This window comes from Hippocampus guttulatus, chromosome 18 (genome assembly GCF_054856545.1).
Source record: "Hippocampus guttulatus isolate MCC_2025c chromosome 18, RoL_Hgut_1.0, whole genome shotgun sequence".
Taxonomy (NCBI): domain Eukaryota; kingdom Metazoa; phylum Chordata; class Actinopteri; order Syngnathiformes; family Syngnathidae; genus Hippocampus; species Hippocampus guttulatus.
Window position 1 is genome coordinate 8,032,367 of NC_141278.1, and position 15,882 is coordinate 8,048,248.

General features: G+C 41.7%; 1 protein-coding gene across 3 annotated transcripts in view; it reads right to left on the minus strand.

The window, feature by feature from the left end:
• Positions 1-5,758, minus strand: part of LOC147190981 (uncharacterized) — a 36,416-nt gene extending 30,658 nt beyond the window's left edge. For all 3 annotated transcript variants that reach the window (XM_086136858.1, XM_086136857.1, XM_086136856.1), the window contains exon 1: positions 5,659-5,758. In XM_086136858.1, coding sequence (XP_085992984.1) covers positions 5,659-5,758 — 100 coding nt within the window. The remainder of the gene's footprint in view (positions 1-5,658) is intronic.
• Positions 5,759-15,882: the final 10,124 nt, after the last annotated feature.

Genomic DNA, 15,882 nt, shown 5'->3' on the forward strand with positions numbered 1-15,882 from the left:
ACAGACGGCGCGCGCACACACAAAGCGCCACTAAAGTGTAAAAGGCGTTTTTTTGGTGTATTTACGGTGTTGGGCAAACTATTGGTTCAGTACTTTTGACATGAATAATAAAAGTACAGAGCAATCTTGACTTAGAAAGTTTCATCGGTTCTGTGACTCCATTGATCAAATAAGTTGTCCCTATAGAACAGGGGTGTCAAACATACGGCCCGCGGGCCGAAACCGGCCCGCAAGCAGGTTCGATCAAGCCCGCAGGATAATTTAAAAGTGAAAAAATTCATAAGAGACACGGAATGACTACTTTTAACAAGGTGCAATTCATGGACTATCCGCTAGATCTGTTTATTAAATTTCAACATTTTCCTAATGCTCTTGTGCTTCTTTAGACCAAAACAAAGGAAAGACATTATTTGGGTTATTTATAGCAGAGTATGGTATAATTTTAATGGTCCGGCCCACTTTACATCTACCGAGGCTATATGTGGCCCACAATGTGAAATGAGTTTGACACCCCTGCTATAGAAGTTATTTGAGAACAATCCATTCCAGAGCGCTAAAGAAAAAATAGCACTGTATATGCGAAAAGATAATGACATATACTGAAGCGAATGTAAAGAAAACATATTTTGATACTGCAAAGTGCCTTTAAGGGGCGTGACCTAGTGAGTGACAAGTTGGCTGGTTAGGCTGTGTGTGTGTGAGCTGTGGCCTACAGCAGCTGCCTTTGAGTCTTCAGACGGATGAAATGACATTGTAACTCTGGCTCGCCTTGCCCACATGGGAGGGCATTTAACAGGGATCAGAATGAGAGTTGAGAAAATAGTCGGAAAAAGGTAGGGCGCATTGCGAAATTCACTAACGCCTGTGCCCTACTCTGACAGTGCGTGTGGTCGGAAAGGCAGAGCGCAGTCCGCCCGCGTTAATTTCTGTACGCAGCCTATTTTCTCGACCAATCAGCATCTTGTGCTTGAAACGCGTCTATGCTTCTGGACGCATAGTCGGAGCGCCTAGTACGTACACTGACGCTTCGTTTTGAGTGCACACGGAATTTCCGAACGTCAAATTAAATTAGAGCAAGCCAATGAGTTTCGAACGCTCATGAGTAAACCAGCGGGGGCTCCGTATGTCATCTATTTTCATTCATTATCTCAAAATATTGAGGCGACATGATGCGCATGCCCCCCCACAGAGTGAGGCAAGAGGCGTGTGTTAATGTGCTTCTCAAATACACCAAAAAGATCTAAGGCACATTAACGGAGGTAAACAGGCATGAATGACAACATGCGCTCGGCCAATTTAATGCCAGCTCAAGTCCTTCGGTAGCAAGCAGCAAGCAGGAATTAAACGTAACCAATAAATGAACGGTAAACGGTGAATGGCAATGCCACCCACCGCTCATGGATGCACACTGGAAAAGCCACCCAAATAAATAAATAAATAAACAAACAAACACACCTCTCTTCAAACAGCAACACATTCGACGGGTCGCAAATAGCTTAACAGCGTCCCACTCTTAAATCACAATATATTCTGTAACGCATTTTGACGGCCAAAGCGTCTTACCATCAGTATGAAGCGCTCATAAAATAATGTGGGAATCGTCATTTAAGAATATCTCTCTATGAATTAACTCGGAAAAGCAAGTATGACTGGTCCAGTCACAGATCCACACACACCAAGAGCCAATTAGTCTACGCTTTTGCTAAGGCCGTTTGGTCCAGACACCAGCAACCGCTCCCCTCCCGGGCACAGCGAGGTAAAAATTCAGGGTGTGAGGTTGTTATCCAACAGCAGAAAGCATTGTGTGCTAATGTGCGTATGTTCTGAACTTTCACTCAAAGCGCCGACACCCGCCGTCTTGCCTCGCCATCCAGTGGCTCTGCGGTCAATGTGTCTCGTCACTTCCTGTCAGCCTCAAACATCAGATCACGGCCGATCCCAAATGAAAAGAATGTTCGGATAACAAGCCCAGAGACATCGTGCGCGCTTTCGGCACTGACGTTTAAGTGTTTTGGGAGTGCCTTTAACTCATTCACTCCCAAAGACGTATTTAAACGTCTTTTCAGACTTGGTCTAGAGTTGTCTGGTACTGAATGAGTTAAAAGCCAAGTTGAAAAATTGAAGCACTGTGAGGGAACCTGAAGTGTTTCTAAATGACAACAACACAAAATACCCATCACAAGTGTCGTGGTATCAATTGAGCAAGGTACAGTATTAGCTAATAAAATTTCCAGATTTTCTTTTTTTTTTTTTTTTTTGGGACCTAGCCAAAATGGCGCCAAATATGATCACTTTCGTTCGCATCAGCGGGTATTATTGCAAGTTACTTTGTTATCACGACTGGATCTGAGACTTAGCCTGTGCCTCTCTGTCGCAAATATTGCAGCTACGTGTGGTCTTCAGTGGATGTATTTTTCCAGCTCATCCATTTCTTCCACGGAGCGCGTTTGCAAACAATCAGTGGACAGAGCCACAGCGTTTGAGTGGGGAGTCAAGAGCTTGAGATTTCGTTATTTTTAATTCATCAAATGCCACTTTTCTCTATGGTCTGATAAATTCATAAGGCATGTTTGCACTTCACGAGGACTTCGAAAAATCGACCAGATTGTTTTTTTTTTGTTTTCCATTTTTACCATTTGTTTTCTTTTCATTTGCTTTGAGAAAAAAAAAGCAAATGGCAATGAACATCATCCCTAATATGTTTCTTTTTATTTTTCTTCCATTCTGAGATTTCTCGAAATCCCATCAAAGCTTTCAAACATGTTTTTTTCCAAGCATTCAACTGCTTCATTCCAGGTAATGTGAAAATAAGTGCTTCATCCTGGGAAAAAATAAAATAAAAATTTTTAAAAAACCAAAAATCTACTTTCACCCATCATGAGGAATAATGGTTATTGGCGTCATGGCAACATCTATACAAAGGAGTCTTCGGTTTACCATCTTTCAAAGTCACGAATGGCACATGGAACGAGTTTGCTGCATGGCCTAAAAAAACATTCAGCATTTCTTCTTACCTTACCCTTTCTTGTTCCTGTTCTGTGAAACACTTCAGTTTTTTTTGCAAATATAAAAGCTGCTTTCTAAATAAACTATTGATCGATTTATCGAATTACACTTGTAAGGGTAGTGCAACTCCCAAAATATTTCAGTGCGCAAAAGGACTGGAATCATGATAAATTCCACCCCACTGGAAAGCTGCTGATGAGGCGACGCGACTGAGCCCAGAAAAACCCAGTAAGCCGAGTTCACGCGAGCGTCTGCCCAATGCGGCCGGTTTGGTCTTTGGCCGTCGCGTACCAACACCAAGGGGGAGAGTTAAGAGAGCGAAAGAGTGAAAGGTCACAAGCAATCATACAGATGCGCAGCCACGGTCAAAGGTGCAGATCACAGCCAGCCAGACTTGCGGCTAACAGACTTAGCTAAAGTGGCTTATGGGGGCCCGGCCCGCGGCGAGCAAATCCAATTCAACGTCGGCTAGGGAGACGAGACAGCGCCGGGTGTTTGTTTTTCCACCGGCAAGGCTTTGGAAGTCCGAGTTGACGAGGACTGGCAGATGCCAAGTCTCTGTAGAGACGGGATGAGACTGAAAAACTAGACAAAGATGGATGAAAGAGGAATCTCTACACAAGGTTACCCTCATGGCTGACCCGTTTCTTCTGCACCAAAGCATGGCAAAATCCATTTTTTAACAAAATCTGGCTCCCTAAAACATATCGAACCTATTTCCACTCGTTATCTAAAAACGTTCAATCTTCAGGTGACATAACGTGAGAGTGAGTGAAGAGGCGGAGCTTTCCAGCATTTCGTAAAAAGTTTGGGTGTCGAAGAGATTTCTTCTCAGGCTATTTTTTTCGAACAAATGCAGGAATAAAAACATTGCAAAAGAAATCTCTCGCAGTATCAATCAAAAAGTAAACGGCGAAATGTTTGTCATTTGTCAACGTCATTAGCTGGCTGCAGGTGTAGCTAATAACGTGCATGAAGTCATCCACTATCCCTGTTAGCGTACAACCCTCATTCATTATTCGTCTTTTCTTTGACACTTTCCTTTCATCAACCATCAAAAGACAAAGTGACCCCCCCCACTTCAAAGAGTGATTATGCCTCGCCTGTCAAATGTCCACAACACCATTTCCCCCCCCCCTGCCGTTGACACCTACTTAAGGTGATAGGCTGAATTACCCCGCCACACTCCCACTCCCCCCTCCCGCCTTAAATCAACCAGCAACTCGACCCCCGCCCCATACACATGCCAAACCCCATTCCACCCCCACAGCGGCCATTAGATATTTCCGCCTGGATGAACTGAGCCAGTGTAGTGGGGATGGGGACAGTGCTGGTGGATGGAGGACACTTTCACCTCCAGTCTCACTTGAACACACACACACACACACACACACACACACACACACACACACACACACACACACACACACACACACACAAGCACTATGAAGAAGTGAGTACTTTTAAAGGGAAATATACTGGCGGCGAAAAAGTATGAACTCTAAAGTTGTTATTCTTATTTAAAAAATGGTGATGCAAAAATGGTGACTGGAATCAGTCATATTAGAAATGTGTAGGATTTCTCGATTTTTATTGTATATATTTATTTATTCACAATTAGAAAGAGAGTTGGGGGAAAAAAACGGCCATTTTTCTGGGTTGACTAAAATCACTAAAATGTGTTTTTTTCCCCTACTGGGTGAATAAAAGTTGATGTAAAAATATGCCCTGATAACAACAAAAAAAAAAGATCATCACTGTGGATGGAGGCAAGTCAAGATTTGAGTCAGATTTTGTACAAAACAAAAAAACACTTGAATTTGTGGGAAATAGACCCAAAACGTTTTTCATGAATCAATGATTACAAAACACACTTAAATAACTAGTGTACACACAGAAACGATCAAAACATTCACAACTCATTCGCAGAGAGCGAGTGAGAGCGACACACACACACACACACACACACACACACACACACACACACGCACACACACGCACACACACACACACACACTTGCAAACTCACTTGCCACCCCCCTGAGCTTTCCCAGACCCGGATCAATATGTACTAATCAATAGATGACCATGAACCTGGCCAGAGGAGACGCGCGGAATGGATGCGCGAATGAGGAATACATGTTACCTCATGGACAAATATGAACATGAATGCAAACTTCCCCATTAAAACCCGTAGAAATAATAAGCTGAACTGACTTTTGGAAAGAAAAAAAAAATTAAAGGAATGTTATACTTTGATAAATAAATGATAAATCCCCTCCATGCTTCACCTACTTGTGAATTCGACATAGTACAGTCGAGGGGAAAACTTTTGATTTATAATTCAGGTGAATTTCAATAAGGGGTGAAAAAGAAAAAAAAACAGATTCATTACTCTTTTTTTTTTTCAGTTGAAGACCAGTGTAAAGTTACTTTCTCAAATTTTCTTATTTGGCTTTGCACAATTGCGAATGAATCCAAATGAAAGAATGGCCAGAGAGTAAATTTTTGGGATACCTTGTATTCGTCAAAGTTCTTTCATCAAAATATCTGACCATTCCCTGGTTTGATCAATCATGTCCAATTACCAGTAGTCCAATGACTATTCTCCATTTGAAAAAAATGCCGCTGAGGTTTCCGGTGGGGTCTTACCGGGGCTGGACCGCGGAGCCAGCGACGACTTGAGTCTCCAGGCGCTGAAGTCGGATGCAGTTCTCTGAAAGACGAAGGGCACCGGCAGGGGGACAAACATGGTCCTCCGTCGACCTGAGACCCCTTTTTTGCTCCTTATTGTGCTCTCCGCTCGGCTTTAGTTCTCCCTCCGATCTTCTGCTTTGGACAGGAAAAAAAAAGGAGTGGTTTTTTTTTGGTGGGGGTTTCTTGATAGTGTGATCTTGTCTCAATTCTTTTTTGGTTCTTTTGTCCTGTTTTTCTCTTTGGCAGTGACAGCTAAAGCTCGGGGTGGGGGGATTTTGGGGCGCAGGTGAAGCGCTAAGCTCCCGCTCGTGCGCCTAAAGACAGCATCGCGGGTCCTCGATGTGCACCGCTCACATTCCGCGCTAACCCCCGACTGGAGGCGAAGTGTCCGTTTCTCCGCTTGAATGAATCGCATGAAAAACAAAAAGGTGATCAAGAGAGCTGATCAATTAATGAGTAAATCCATGTGGAAACGGCTATCGGTTGTTCGGTGCAAGGCGGGATTCGCCCCGCCCCCCCACCTAATAACGACGGTGGTCGTGTTCCGTCGCCGCGCAGCCTCAACGCGCTCTGCTGCTCGTGAGGCGCCTCGGCCAGGATACAAGAGACAAGAGACACCCACCCCCGATTTTACACACACTCCCACCCCCCACTCTTTTTTACTCTCTCTCTCTCTTTACTCCCCCCCAACACACACACACACACACACATTGCCACACAAACACAGGACATTTATAAGTTCAAAGGGCTTAATATATGGAAATGTATTCTTCTTTTTTTTTTGAATTTCTGACTTCGATCTGAAATTTGCAAATTCACTGTCACAAAAATATGTAAATTCTGTCAAAAAGCTCAGAAAAATATCTGAAACTCAGAAATTAAAATTCAAAGTCAGATGGTACTGATAATACTTCCTGAGTCATGTGCCAAATGAGTGAATTCGAATTGTGATCGTGTTAAATTTATACATATCATTTTTTTCTAGACGGGCGGCACGGTGGACTACTGGTTAGCTCATTGGCCTCAGAGTGCAGAGGTGCAGGGTTTGATTCCGGCTGTGGCATTTGCATGTTCTCCCCGTGCCTGCGTGGGTTTTCTCCGGGTACTTCCTCCCACATTCCAAAAACATGCATGGCAGGTTCATGGAACACTCGAAATTTTCCCTAGGTGTGATTGTGGGCGCGGATGGTTGTTTGTCACTGTGTGTCCTGCGATTGGCTGGAGACCAGTTCAGCGTGTATCCCGCCTACTGCCCGAAGACGGCTGGAATTGGCTGGATTTTTCTAGATTATCTTTTTTTTTTTTCTTAACTGAAATTATTGTTAATTCAGCATTGGAAATTCAAAATGAATCTCAGAAATTTGAATTTAAAAACAGAAATCCAAATTCAAACAGAGGAATTCATAATCAACAAATTATCGTCAGTTCAAATTTCAAAATTTGAATTCTGACAATTTTTTTTCCACAGACAGTAATTTTCTTTTTCTTTTTTTCCGCAATTTTATGGTTAAAAAGTGTTGGAAATTACAATTCAAGCTCTGAAATCCAAATTCAATATCTGAAATTTAAATGAAAAATTTGAAATTCCACTTTAAAATCAGAAATTCAAATTTGAACTAAGGAATTCAAATTCAAGAGTGACCTGAGTCAAAATTGAAATTCTGAGTTTGAATTTGAATGATAATTTTTTTCCCACTTTTCTGAGATGAAATTATTTCAATTTTTCACACTTTTTTTTTAAATTTTAAAAATATAATAATTTTTGTGCCATCTGAATTTGACAAAAATTTTGTTTTAATGCCTTTTGTAATTTTTTTTTCAAACTGAAGTTTTGCATGGGACATAAGTCAGTGTAAAGAAGTCAACCTCACAAATACAAATTCAAATTGAAACTGAAGAATTCAAATTGAAACTTACAGAGGGCAGCAACGTCTTGCTTTTTGGATTGTATTTACTAGTCAACAGCCTTCGTTCTTGTCACACTTGTACACGCGCCGATCCAGCCAATTGATCCTCTGAAAACGTCATTACAATGAAGCCAATATTCACAACATCACATCAGCAAGGAGAGCATCGATTACCTCCTCTCACACACACACACACACACACACACACACACACACACACACACACACACACACACACACACACACACACACACACACACACACACACACACACACACACACACACACACACACACGTGCGTTTGATGTATATTTCAGTAGGGGCAATTCTCTCTCGTTCTTTCTTCTCATGTTTACATATTTACAGTAGTACCTTGCACCTTCCATAGGTGTTCGAATTTGGAGCTAAACCGAAACTTTCCTTAAAAATCCCACCTCAAAAGTTGCTAAAATAAAGGCAAATTAACTTTGAATTAACATTGAAGGGCAATCTAATTTTTATACTTCTATTTGAGTTGTTAACTTACTAAAAACTTTACTGATTGCTTGATTTTGAAAGGAACTTAGAGGAATGATTTAGGGAAAAGTCTTTGTGGTTTCCCTTTAGCAAAACTGGTCTACTTGTTTGTATAATCGGACTAAATATGACTGCTATATTGACTGTCGCAAGACGTTCGATTATCATGTCTGCTTTGATTGCGTCTTTGCTTCAGCTGGAGTGAAGGGGGTTTCCCTCCAGCAGGCACACCTGTTCCGCGTTTCCCCATCAAGTACTGACGGACTGCCAAGCTGCCGAGTCTCTTGTCGGATTATTGACCTTGCTCGCTGTCGTGCTTCAAGTGTTGTTTTCTAGACCTCTCGAAACCCTCCATCGTCGCTCTCGTTATTCGTAGATTCTATTTTGTAGGTATGTTTTTTTGTTTAATCTTTGGCTTCACGTTATTGGCTTCTTGATATTTCGTTTAGTTATTCTTGGTGTTCCCTACTGCTTTGCCTTTTGCAAGCGCTCTTGTTTCTCCTGGCTCCTTGTGACCAGCGATTTCCGCTTGTACTTTGTGGGTGCGCTTTTCTGTCAATAAATATTTTTGTTATCGCACTTTATTTGTGTCTGCATTTCTGGAACCACCCCCCCCCCCCCCCAACATTTTCGATTCGGTCCGGAACCTGACAAAAATGGCAGCCAATAGTGAGTAACTTGCTTGCAGCATCACTGTATTCCATTATATTACTCGGGTTTTATTATGTACTATAAAACTGGACTTAAATCAAGGCATCAAGTACTATTTGAAGGAAACGGTAGTTGCAACAATAGCGAGTCGAGATGTTGACTATGTAGTGTGAGTAAACGCTACAGATCATCTTCGGCGCCAATAAAGATTCTTTCAAATATACTAATCAATACGGTAAATATGGCAGTCAATAATCAAGCGCGCTGCTCTCCTTCTCGTGCGCTCCTGAAGGGACCAGGTGTTAATAAGTTATTGATCCGTTACAGTCCCTGCGGGATCTCTGTCGGCGCTTTGCACTGCAACGGATACGGGGAAAGCGCCGCTCAGCTGACTTGGACGCTATCGAAACTGAAACGGACACTCGGCGGCGTGACAATGAGCGGCTGTGGGTGGGCAAAAGTCGGCACACGAGGAGAGAGAAAAAAAATTAAAAATCAGGGAGCTGCATTTGTAGAGGAGGGATTTTTTTTCTGTAATGCATGAAGTTCTGTGTATTGAACCATTAATGAATTCTAATGCATTCATTTTCAATAAGTGAAAAATGAGAATAAGTTGTTTCATTCAGCAAATCATCCGATTATGCAATGAGCAAGATGAATGAAAAAAGAAAAAAAAATTGGAATGAACACATTTCAATGAATCAATGTTGTGCAAAACTACACTCATGCAACAGATATCGCAAGACTCTTGATGAGGCAAATGCTCGTTGGGCCAGGTTAAAATGCATCGTCTACCCGTGCAATCAAAATCAATGAAAATGGAGGGCACGATACTCGTTCGGGGCACATTTGTTGCCGGTGCAGGTGTACCTAATATTATGTCCTCCACTGGGCTCCCGTCCTTCAGTATGGCATTACAAAGAAGCCCCAACAAGCTAAAACAACCCCCTCCTCCTCCCAATGTCTCTTTCTTGCCCTCCCTCCCCATTGACAGATGACGTCCGCGTGTCCAATGAGCGAGCGAGAGAACGGACGCAACGACCGCTCGGCCCTCCGGAGCCCCCCTCTGCAGATAAAAGGCTTTGAGCGCGCAGGAGCCCCCACATCCAAACTCCTTCCAGACAAAAGCAATTATTTCTTGAAAAATATAGTGTGTGTTGTGCGTCCATCGCAGATGGGGATAGTATGTGTGTGTGTGTGTGTGTGAGTGTGTGAAGGAGAGGTGAGCAATATGGCGCACGGCGGCCCTCATCAATAGCAATTTTTTTCTTTTTTTCTTTTACGTCCTCCTCTAATATACTTTTTAAAAAAATAATCTGATGCTGGACACATGCCACAACGCACATCTGATCACTCACGTACACACACACACACACACACACACACACACAATTTTGTCACAAGCTAGAGCACGAGTGTGCCCAAACAACGAAATGCACTAACACAAGCATGCCTAGATATCTTTAAAAAAAAAAAACAACAACAACAACAATCAGCAATGAATAAAGTTTAGCGCACAGCCCAAGGAGAGTGTTAGTGTGGATGCGAGATGTTTTTATTTCATCATACACTTTCGAAGGGACAACTTCCAATTTAATGATTTTATCCGCGCGGAAACAGTGCAAGCTCAAACCTAATTGGTCGATCTACTACGAATGGATACCAAAATGTCTACAGACCTAAAACATTTTGTTCTACAACAAACTAGGAAAATAAAGTTGGTTAGACAAGCTCCAGATAGCACCACCAGACAATAAGACACTTTGACGACCCCACGTGTGGGCAAGGAAAGCACTTTCGTCTGTTTACTGATCAGTCAAACTGAAAAATACGAAATGAAACACTAAGACTAACCGGCCAACCGGATTCCAGCTTCTGATATCACTCACTAGCCCACACCCGTTAAAGGAATAAACACAAAACACATGAAAATCTTAAGTGAGGGGATCTGTTTTGAGCAACTTTCTGGCCTGGCGTGGAATGGCCACCTAAAGTAATCAATGGTGACATATCATCAATAGGGTGCTCCTCATGCTGCCAATATGGCTGCCACGTAGCCATTAGTTGCAGTCGGACCATGCACTACAAAAAAAAACAACAACAACAAAAAGAAAGTGCCAAACGCACCGTCGGCGCCGCGTTAGCATCGCAGCTCACTAGCGTAAAAACGTACATAAGTGCTCGTTTTATGCCAACATGTGGGAGATTTTTTTTTTCTCCCATGGCTTTATGAGCGGCGTAATGTGCCGCGCCGACGCCAAAGACGCCGTAACACGCGCGAAAACCCCGCTAGGGTGCAGCCTAAACCGCTTAGCTTGGCACGATCGCGGCCCCATCAAGGCCAACGTTTATGCCGATGACACGGATGCGGCTTTGCAAGCCGGCGTAACCTCTGCCGCGCTGATGCGCCTTGTCTGCCTGAGAATGTGTGATATGACCGACATCAACTGTGAGAGGATCAAGCGCGGAGTGCGGGAAATGGAGAAAAGAAATAAATAAGCACGAGAGGAAGTGGAGGAGGTGCGCCAAATCTCAAATGGAGTGCGCAGCTTTAAAAAGCTACAGTTTCATTTTTAGCGAACAATTTTAAGCTCAAAAAATGGATGGCGTGTAGAGACACACGCCATTTAGACGTTTGGGAACGGTTTCCCCAGTGGAATTATTTTGCAAATAAATATAAACAGTTTTTGATTACGTTCAATGGGTTGCCCTCAAAAAAATGTGGAATAATCTGCGCAATGTGATTAAAATTGCATCATTTTCGATGTAAAATGTGTTAATCTTGCTTTAAAAAAAAAAAACATGTTTTGGAGCGCGTCAGAAGGTTCGAGGCTGCATGGCTTTAAATGGCTGCACCCAGTCTGGTGAGTGATATGGGTGCCAGCGAATGGCCGGATATAAAAATGGTCCGTGCAAAACTTTGAAGTGTTGTTAATTACTGGTGGAAATTTATCAAGCGTGGACAGATAACACGAATGGATGCTGATAAAAAACACACACACACAGACGTGAGAAGGAGACACAGTGAACGCGTGCGGGCAGATTTAGAAGCGGAGATCAATGAGAAATGTAGAAATCAATGAAGTTAGCAGAGGGGAATCAATGGCGCCTAATCGGGATGCCGATGGCCCGAGTAAAAACAATTAAGAAGGAAGAAAAATGTTTAACCGCCATGAACTCGAGCCCACACGCAAACGCAAACACACGCAAACACATGATACAATAATATGTCATCATTTGTAATTACAAAAGTATTTATTGATAATATATTTGTATTTTGATTCATTTTTTACCCTCATAATTTCATTTAAAAATAAAAAATATATAAATATATTTAAGATGCAATGCAATTAATCATTTCGTTCTATAAAATTCTGAATATTAAAACAGTTTTTAAAAAAAATTCTAAATGATTTCAGTCTAAAACTATGTTCTGATTATTGATTATTATAAATAAATATATTTCCCTTCATGGTGTATGTTTGTGTGCATGCCCGCACGCGGTGTGCGGGGTTGTCGCGGGGCCAATCGATAGCGTCAGGCTCACTTCCGACCCCACGGCTGGCGGCGGCAGTGCCGAAATCAATGGGCCAACCCAATAGCTCAGGTCCCCGTGTGGATTACCAAAGTGTCTACTAATCAGTGAGTTAGTGAACGTGACACGACGCCTCTTAACCTATCGATATGACACGATTGACGAGGCTGGACATGCCCCGAGCAGCGAAGGTTTGGAAAACCCCGAAAATGTGCACATGCAATTCACAGAATACGTTGCAGGGAACCCTCGCAATATCGTGGCTCATCTATTTCAACACAACCATACTGTAATACTTAAGTGTTATAATTAGTCCAACACCGATGCTAAGTTGTGTCAGCCCATTTACAGGTGATGTGTCATTTAATTTGGAATTCCTATAATAAGCGCATAGCTGTAGAATTGATGAGTAATTATTTTTGGGGATTCATTTGCTTTCCTCCAAGTAGTTATACGTGATAAAAAAGAGCTCATATCAATATTGTAATTGTATGAGAGGCGTTGCAATGAATAATTCATTCACAATCAATTCTGATTGGAATATTTTGTTTACTTTCAATAAGATTTTCTTTATTTTAACTTTGAATACTTGAATTATCGGCCCGGTGGTCCAGTGGTTAGTGCGTCGACCTCACAGTGCAGAGGTATTGGGTTCAATTCCAGCTACGGCCTCCCTGTGCAGAGTTTGCATGTTGTCCCTGGGCTTGCATGGGTTTTCTCCGGGTACTCCGGTTTCCTCCCACATTCCAAAAACATGCATGGCAGGCTGATTGAACACTCTAAACCAGTGGTTCCTAACCTTTTTAGAGGTACTGAACCCAACCGGTTCATATGCACATTCAGCGAACCCTTCATTAGTGAAATTTAAAAAAAATTTACAAAGACATAAAAAATGCATTTATTAAAAAGAGAAAACAAATAAACACAATGCGTATAATTATAAAGTGTATGTTTTTGAGTTTTGCACAAAATGAACCAGCCAGTGATGGCCAAGCGGGCGTGTCATAACTAATTGACATGTTGAGTTGGGCGTGTCTTAACCTACATGGCAGAGGCTCTGTCGAACCCCTGAGAACGATTCACCGAACCCCCTAGGGTTCGATCGAACCCAGGTTAAGAACCACTGCTCTAAACTGCCCCTAGGTGTGAGTGTGAGTGCGGATGGTTGTTTGTCTCCGTGTGCCCTGCGATTGACTGGCGACCGGTTCAGGGTGTCCCCCGCCTACTGCCCAAAGACGGCTGGGATGCGCTCCAGCACCCCCCGCGACCCTTGAGAGGATAAGTGAATCGGAAAATGGATGGATGGATATTTGAATATTTTTTTATTGTTGAAAAGAAATTCATTTTATTTTAGATACACTAAATCCTGGTCTTTTTATTTATTTATTTTTATGCCAGTCGACAGCAGATTTATAATATTGTCTAATTTTACCTTTTTGGGAGGTGGCGGGAGGTGGGGGGGGGGAGGGACGTTTGGATGGTTGTTCATCCCATTCAAGCTGCCGTGGAATAACTTGACTTGGCATGTGCCTCTACAAGACGACACAAAAGACTCATTCAGCGATGAGGCAAAGCTAAAGCAGTACGGCGGACAAAAAGAACGTGTTTTCAAGAGCAGCTGTATTAAGGGATATGAAGAAGAAGAAAATCACATGAGAGACAAAATGAGAGCACTAGCAGGGAAAAAGAAATTGCAATTCAATGATGCTGCCTAGTTTTTGAAAAACCTTTTTAAAAAATAAGCTTGTGATTATGGACCCACAATATTGCAGAGTTTTAAGCTTTTAAGCTTTTTTACTGGAGTACCACAACATACCAGGCAGGACAGAGCTCTCCTGGAATATTCGTCACAGATCACAGAGAAAATAATGCCTCGTATGTTTTATGCGTTGCTGCTGCTGCGTGTGTGTAGCAGTTGTTGAAAGGTTTATAATTAACCTAATATTGATGCTAATGTGTTCGCTGGTCTATGATATTTCGCATATGTTAGCATTGAGCTAATGGACTTCAATTAGATAGTGTGAAAGGCTGGTGTGTAATTACCACAAAATCGATGTTAATTTCCGTTAGCCTGTCTATTGCATTTTGCGTTACATGTTAGCATGACGGGTACTTAATGCTTACGGAAATTATTGTCGTTTAAATTTCCCAGGATTGAATTTCACGTTTTTAGTTAACTTGAAGCAAGCACACTTTTCCTCTTATTTGGAAAATCTCGCATGCGAAAAAAAGTGAAAACAAGTAGTGAGGAATACTTTTAAGAAATATTTTTTTAATAAGTGTAAAAAATATTTTTTGTTTGGTTTCTCCATATCTTTTTTTTATTTTTTTATTGAACATAAAACATATATACAGTAATAATTTGACAGAAAATAAGGTAGATTAAAAAAAGTAAAAAGAAAGAAATCAATCTTCATTCAACACAGTTATTATGTTCAAGGGAGTAGGAAGAAGTCTCAGTTTACCTTTTGCTGGAATGCATCTCTGGTATTAAACTGAGGTTCACTCTACATTCAAAAGGTGTCTTGACTTTTCGGGGATTGTTGTTAGGGTTGAAAACGGAAGAAGCAAAAGAGGAGTGGATATAAAAAATATATACAGTATATATATATATATATTTTTTTTAAACAAGTATTTCAGGCGATAATCCAAAATAAGCAAAGTGATGCAACAATGCGACGGAGGAGGTGGATGAAGGCGGGCCTCCCACACACGCAGGCCGGATTAGGAAACATATGCAGCCGAGTAGTAAAGGATTAAGGGGTGAGGGAGAGCGCAGAAGCGGAGAAGAAGAATGTTACGAGAAGGGGGCACGGCACGGGAGGAGGGGTCTCGGCCAGCCGGATTTCCAGCCCTGCTTTTATCCTGCCTCCTCTATTTCAACCTCCTCCTCCTCCTCCTCCTCCTCATACTCACCTTCGTCTTTGAAGCAACGCACGGCGGCTCGTGGGGACGGACGGGCCAAGGAAGAGTCGGGACCGGCCTATTTTCTGGACGCTTCTTTAACTGCAATCACAAAAAGAAAACCTCCGCTCAGGCACAGCAAAGCCGGATACTACATGATTGGGTCATTAATACTTGATGGATATTCTCATAAAAAATAAAAAGAGACACTAAAATGATTTACTGGGAAATTTAATGTAGAGACATAACTAGTACATATAATGTAATTTCCATTTGGGAGGCAACAGAATTAACACTTCTTAGTTGGGACAATTGCATTGTTAAAATGACACAAATTTTGTGCCCTACATTTAAAATATTTACGTGGCCTTACAGCGTACACCTTTTGTATTCAATCACTATTTTTCTTCACCTCAAGTAATATTCTCAGACATTGATTTTTTAATTGGCCTAAATAAAGCATACCAGTAAATATTTTTACATTATTTTTGTGCTCATACATAAAAAGGTAAAATAGGAATTTAAGCAATTATAATTCTTATTAAAATGTAGATAAAATATGGATAACTGAACTGCATTGAATGTGCTCTCTGAACTATTTCAAACACGATTTTGGAGACACAAATTAAAATGGTAATTTTGCTTTTGAAGTTTTGTTTTAAAAA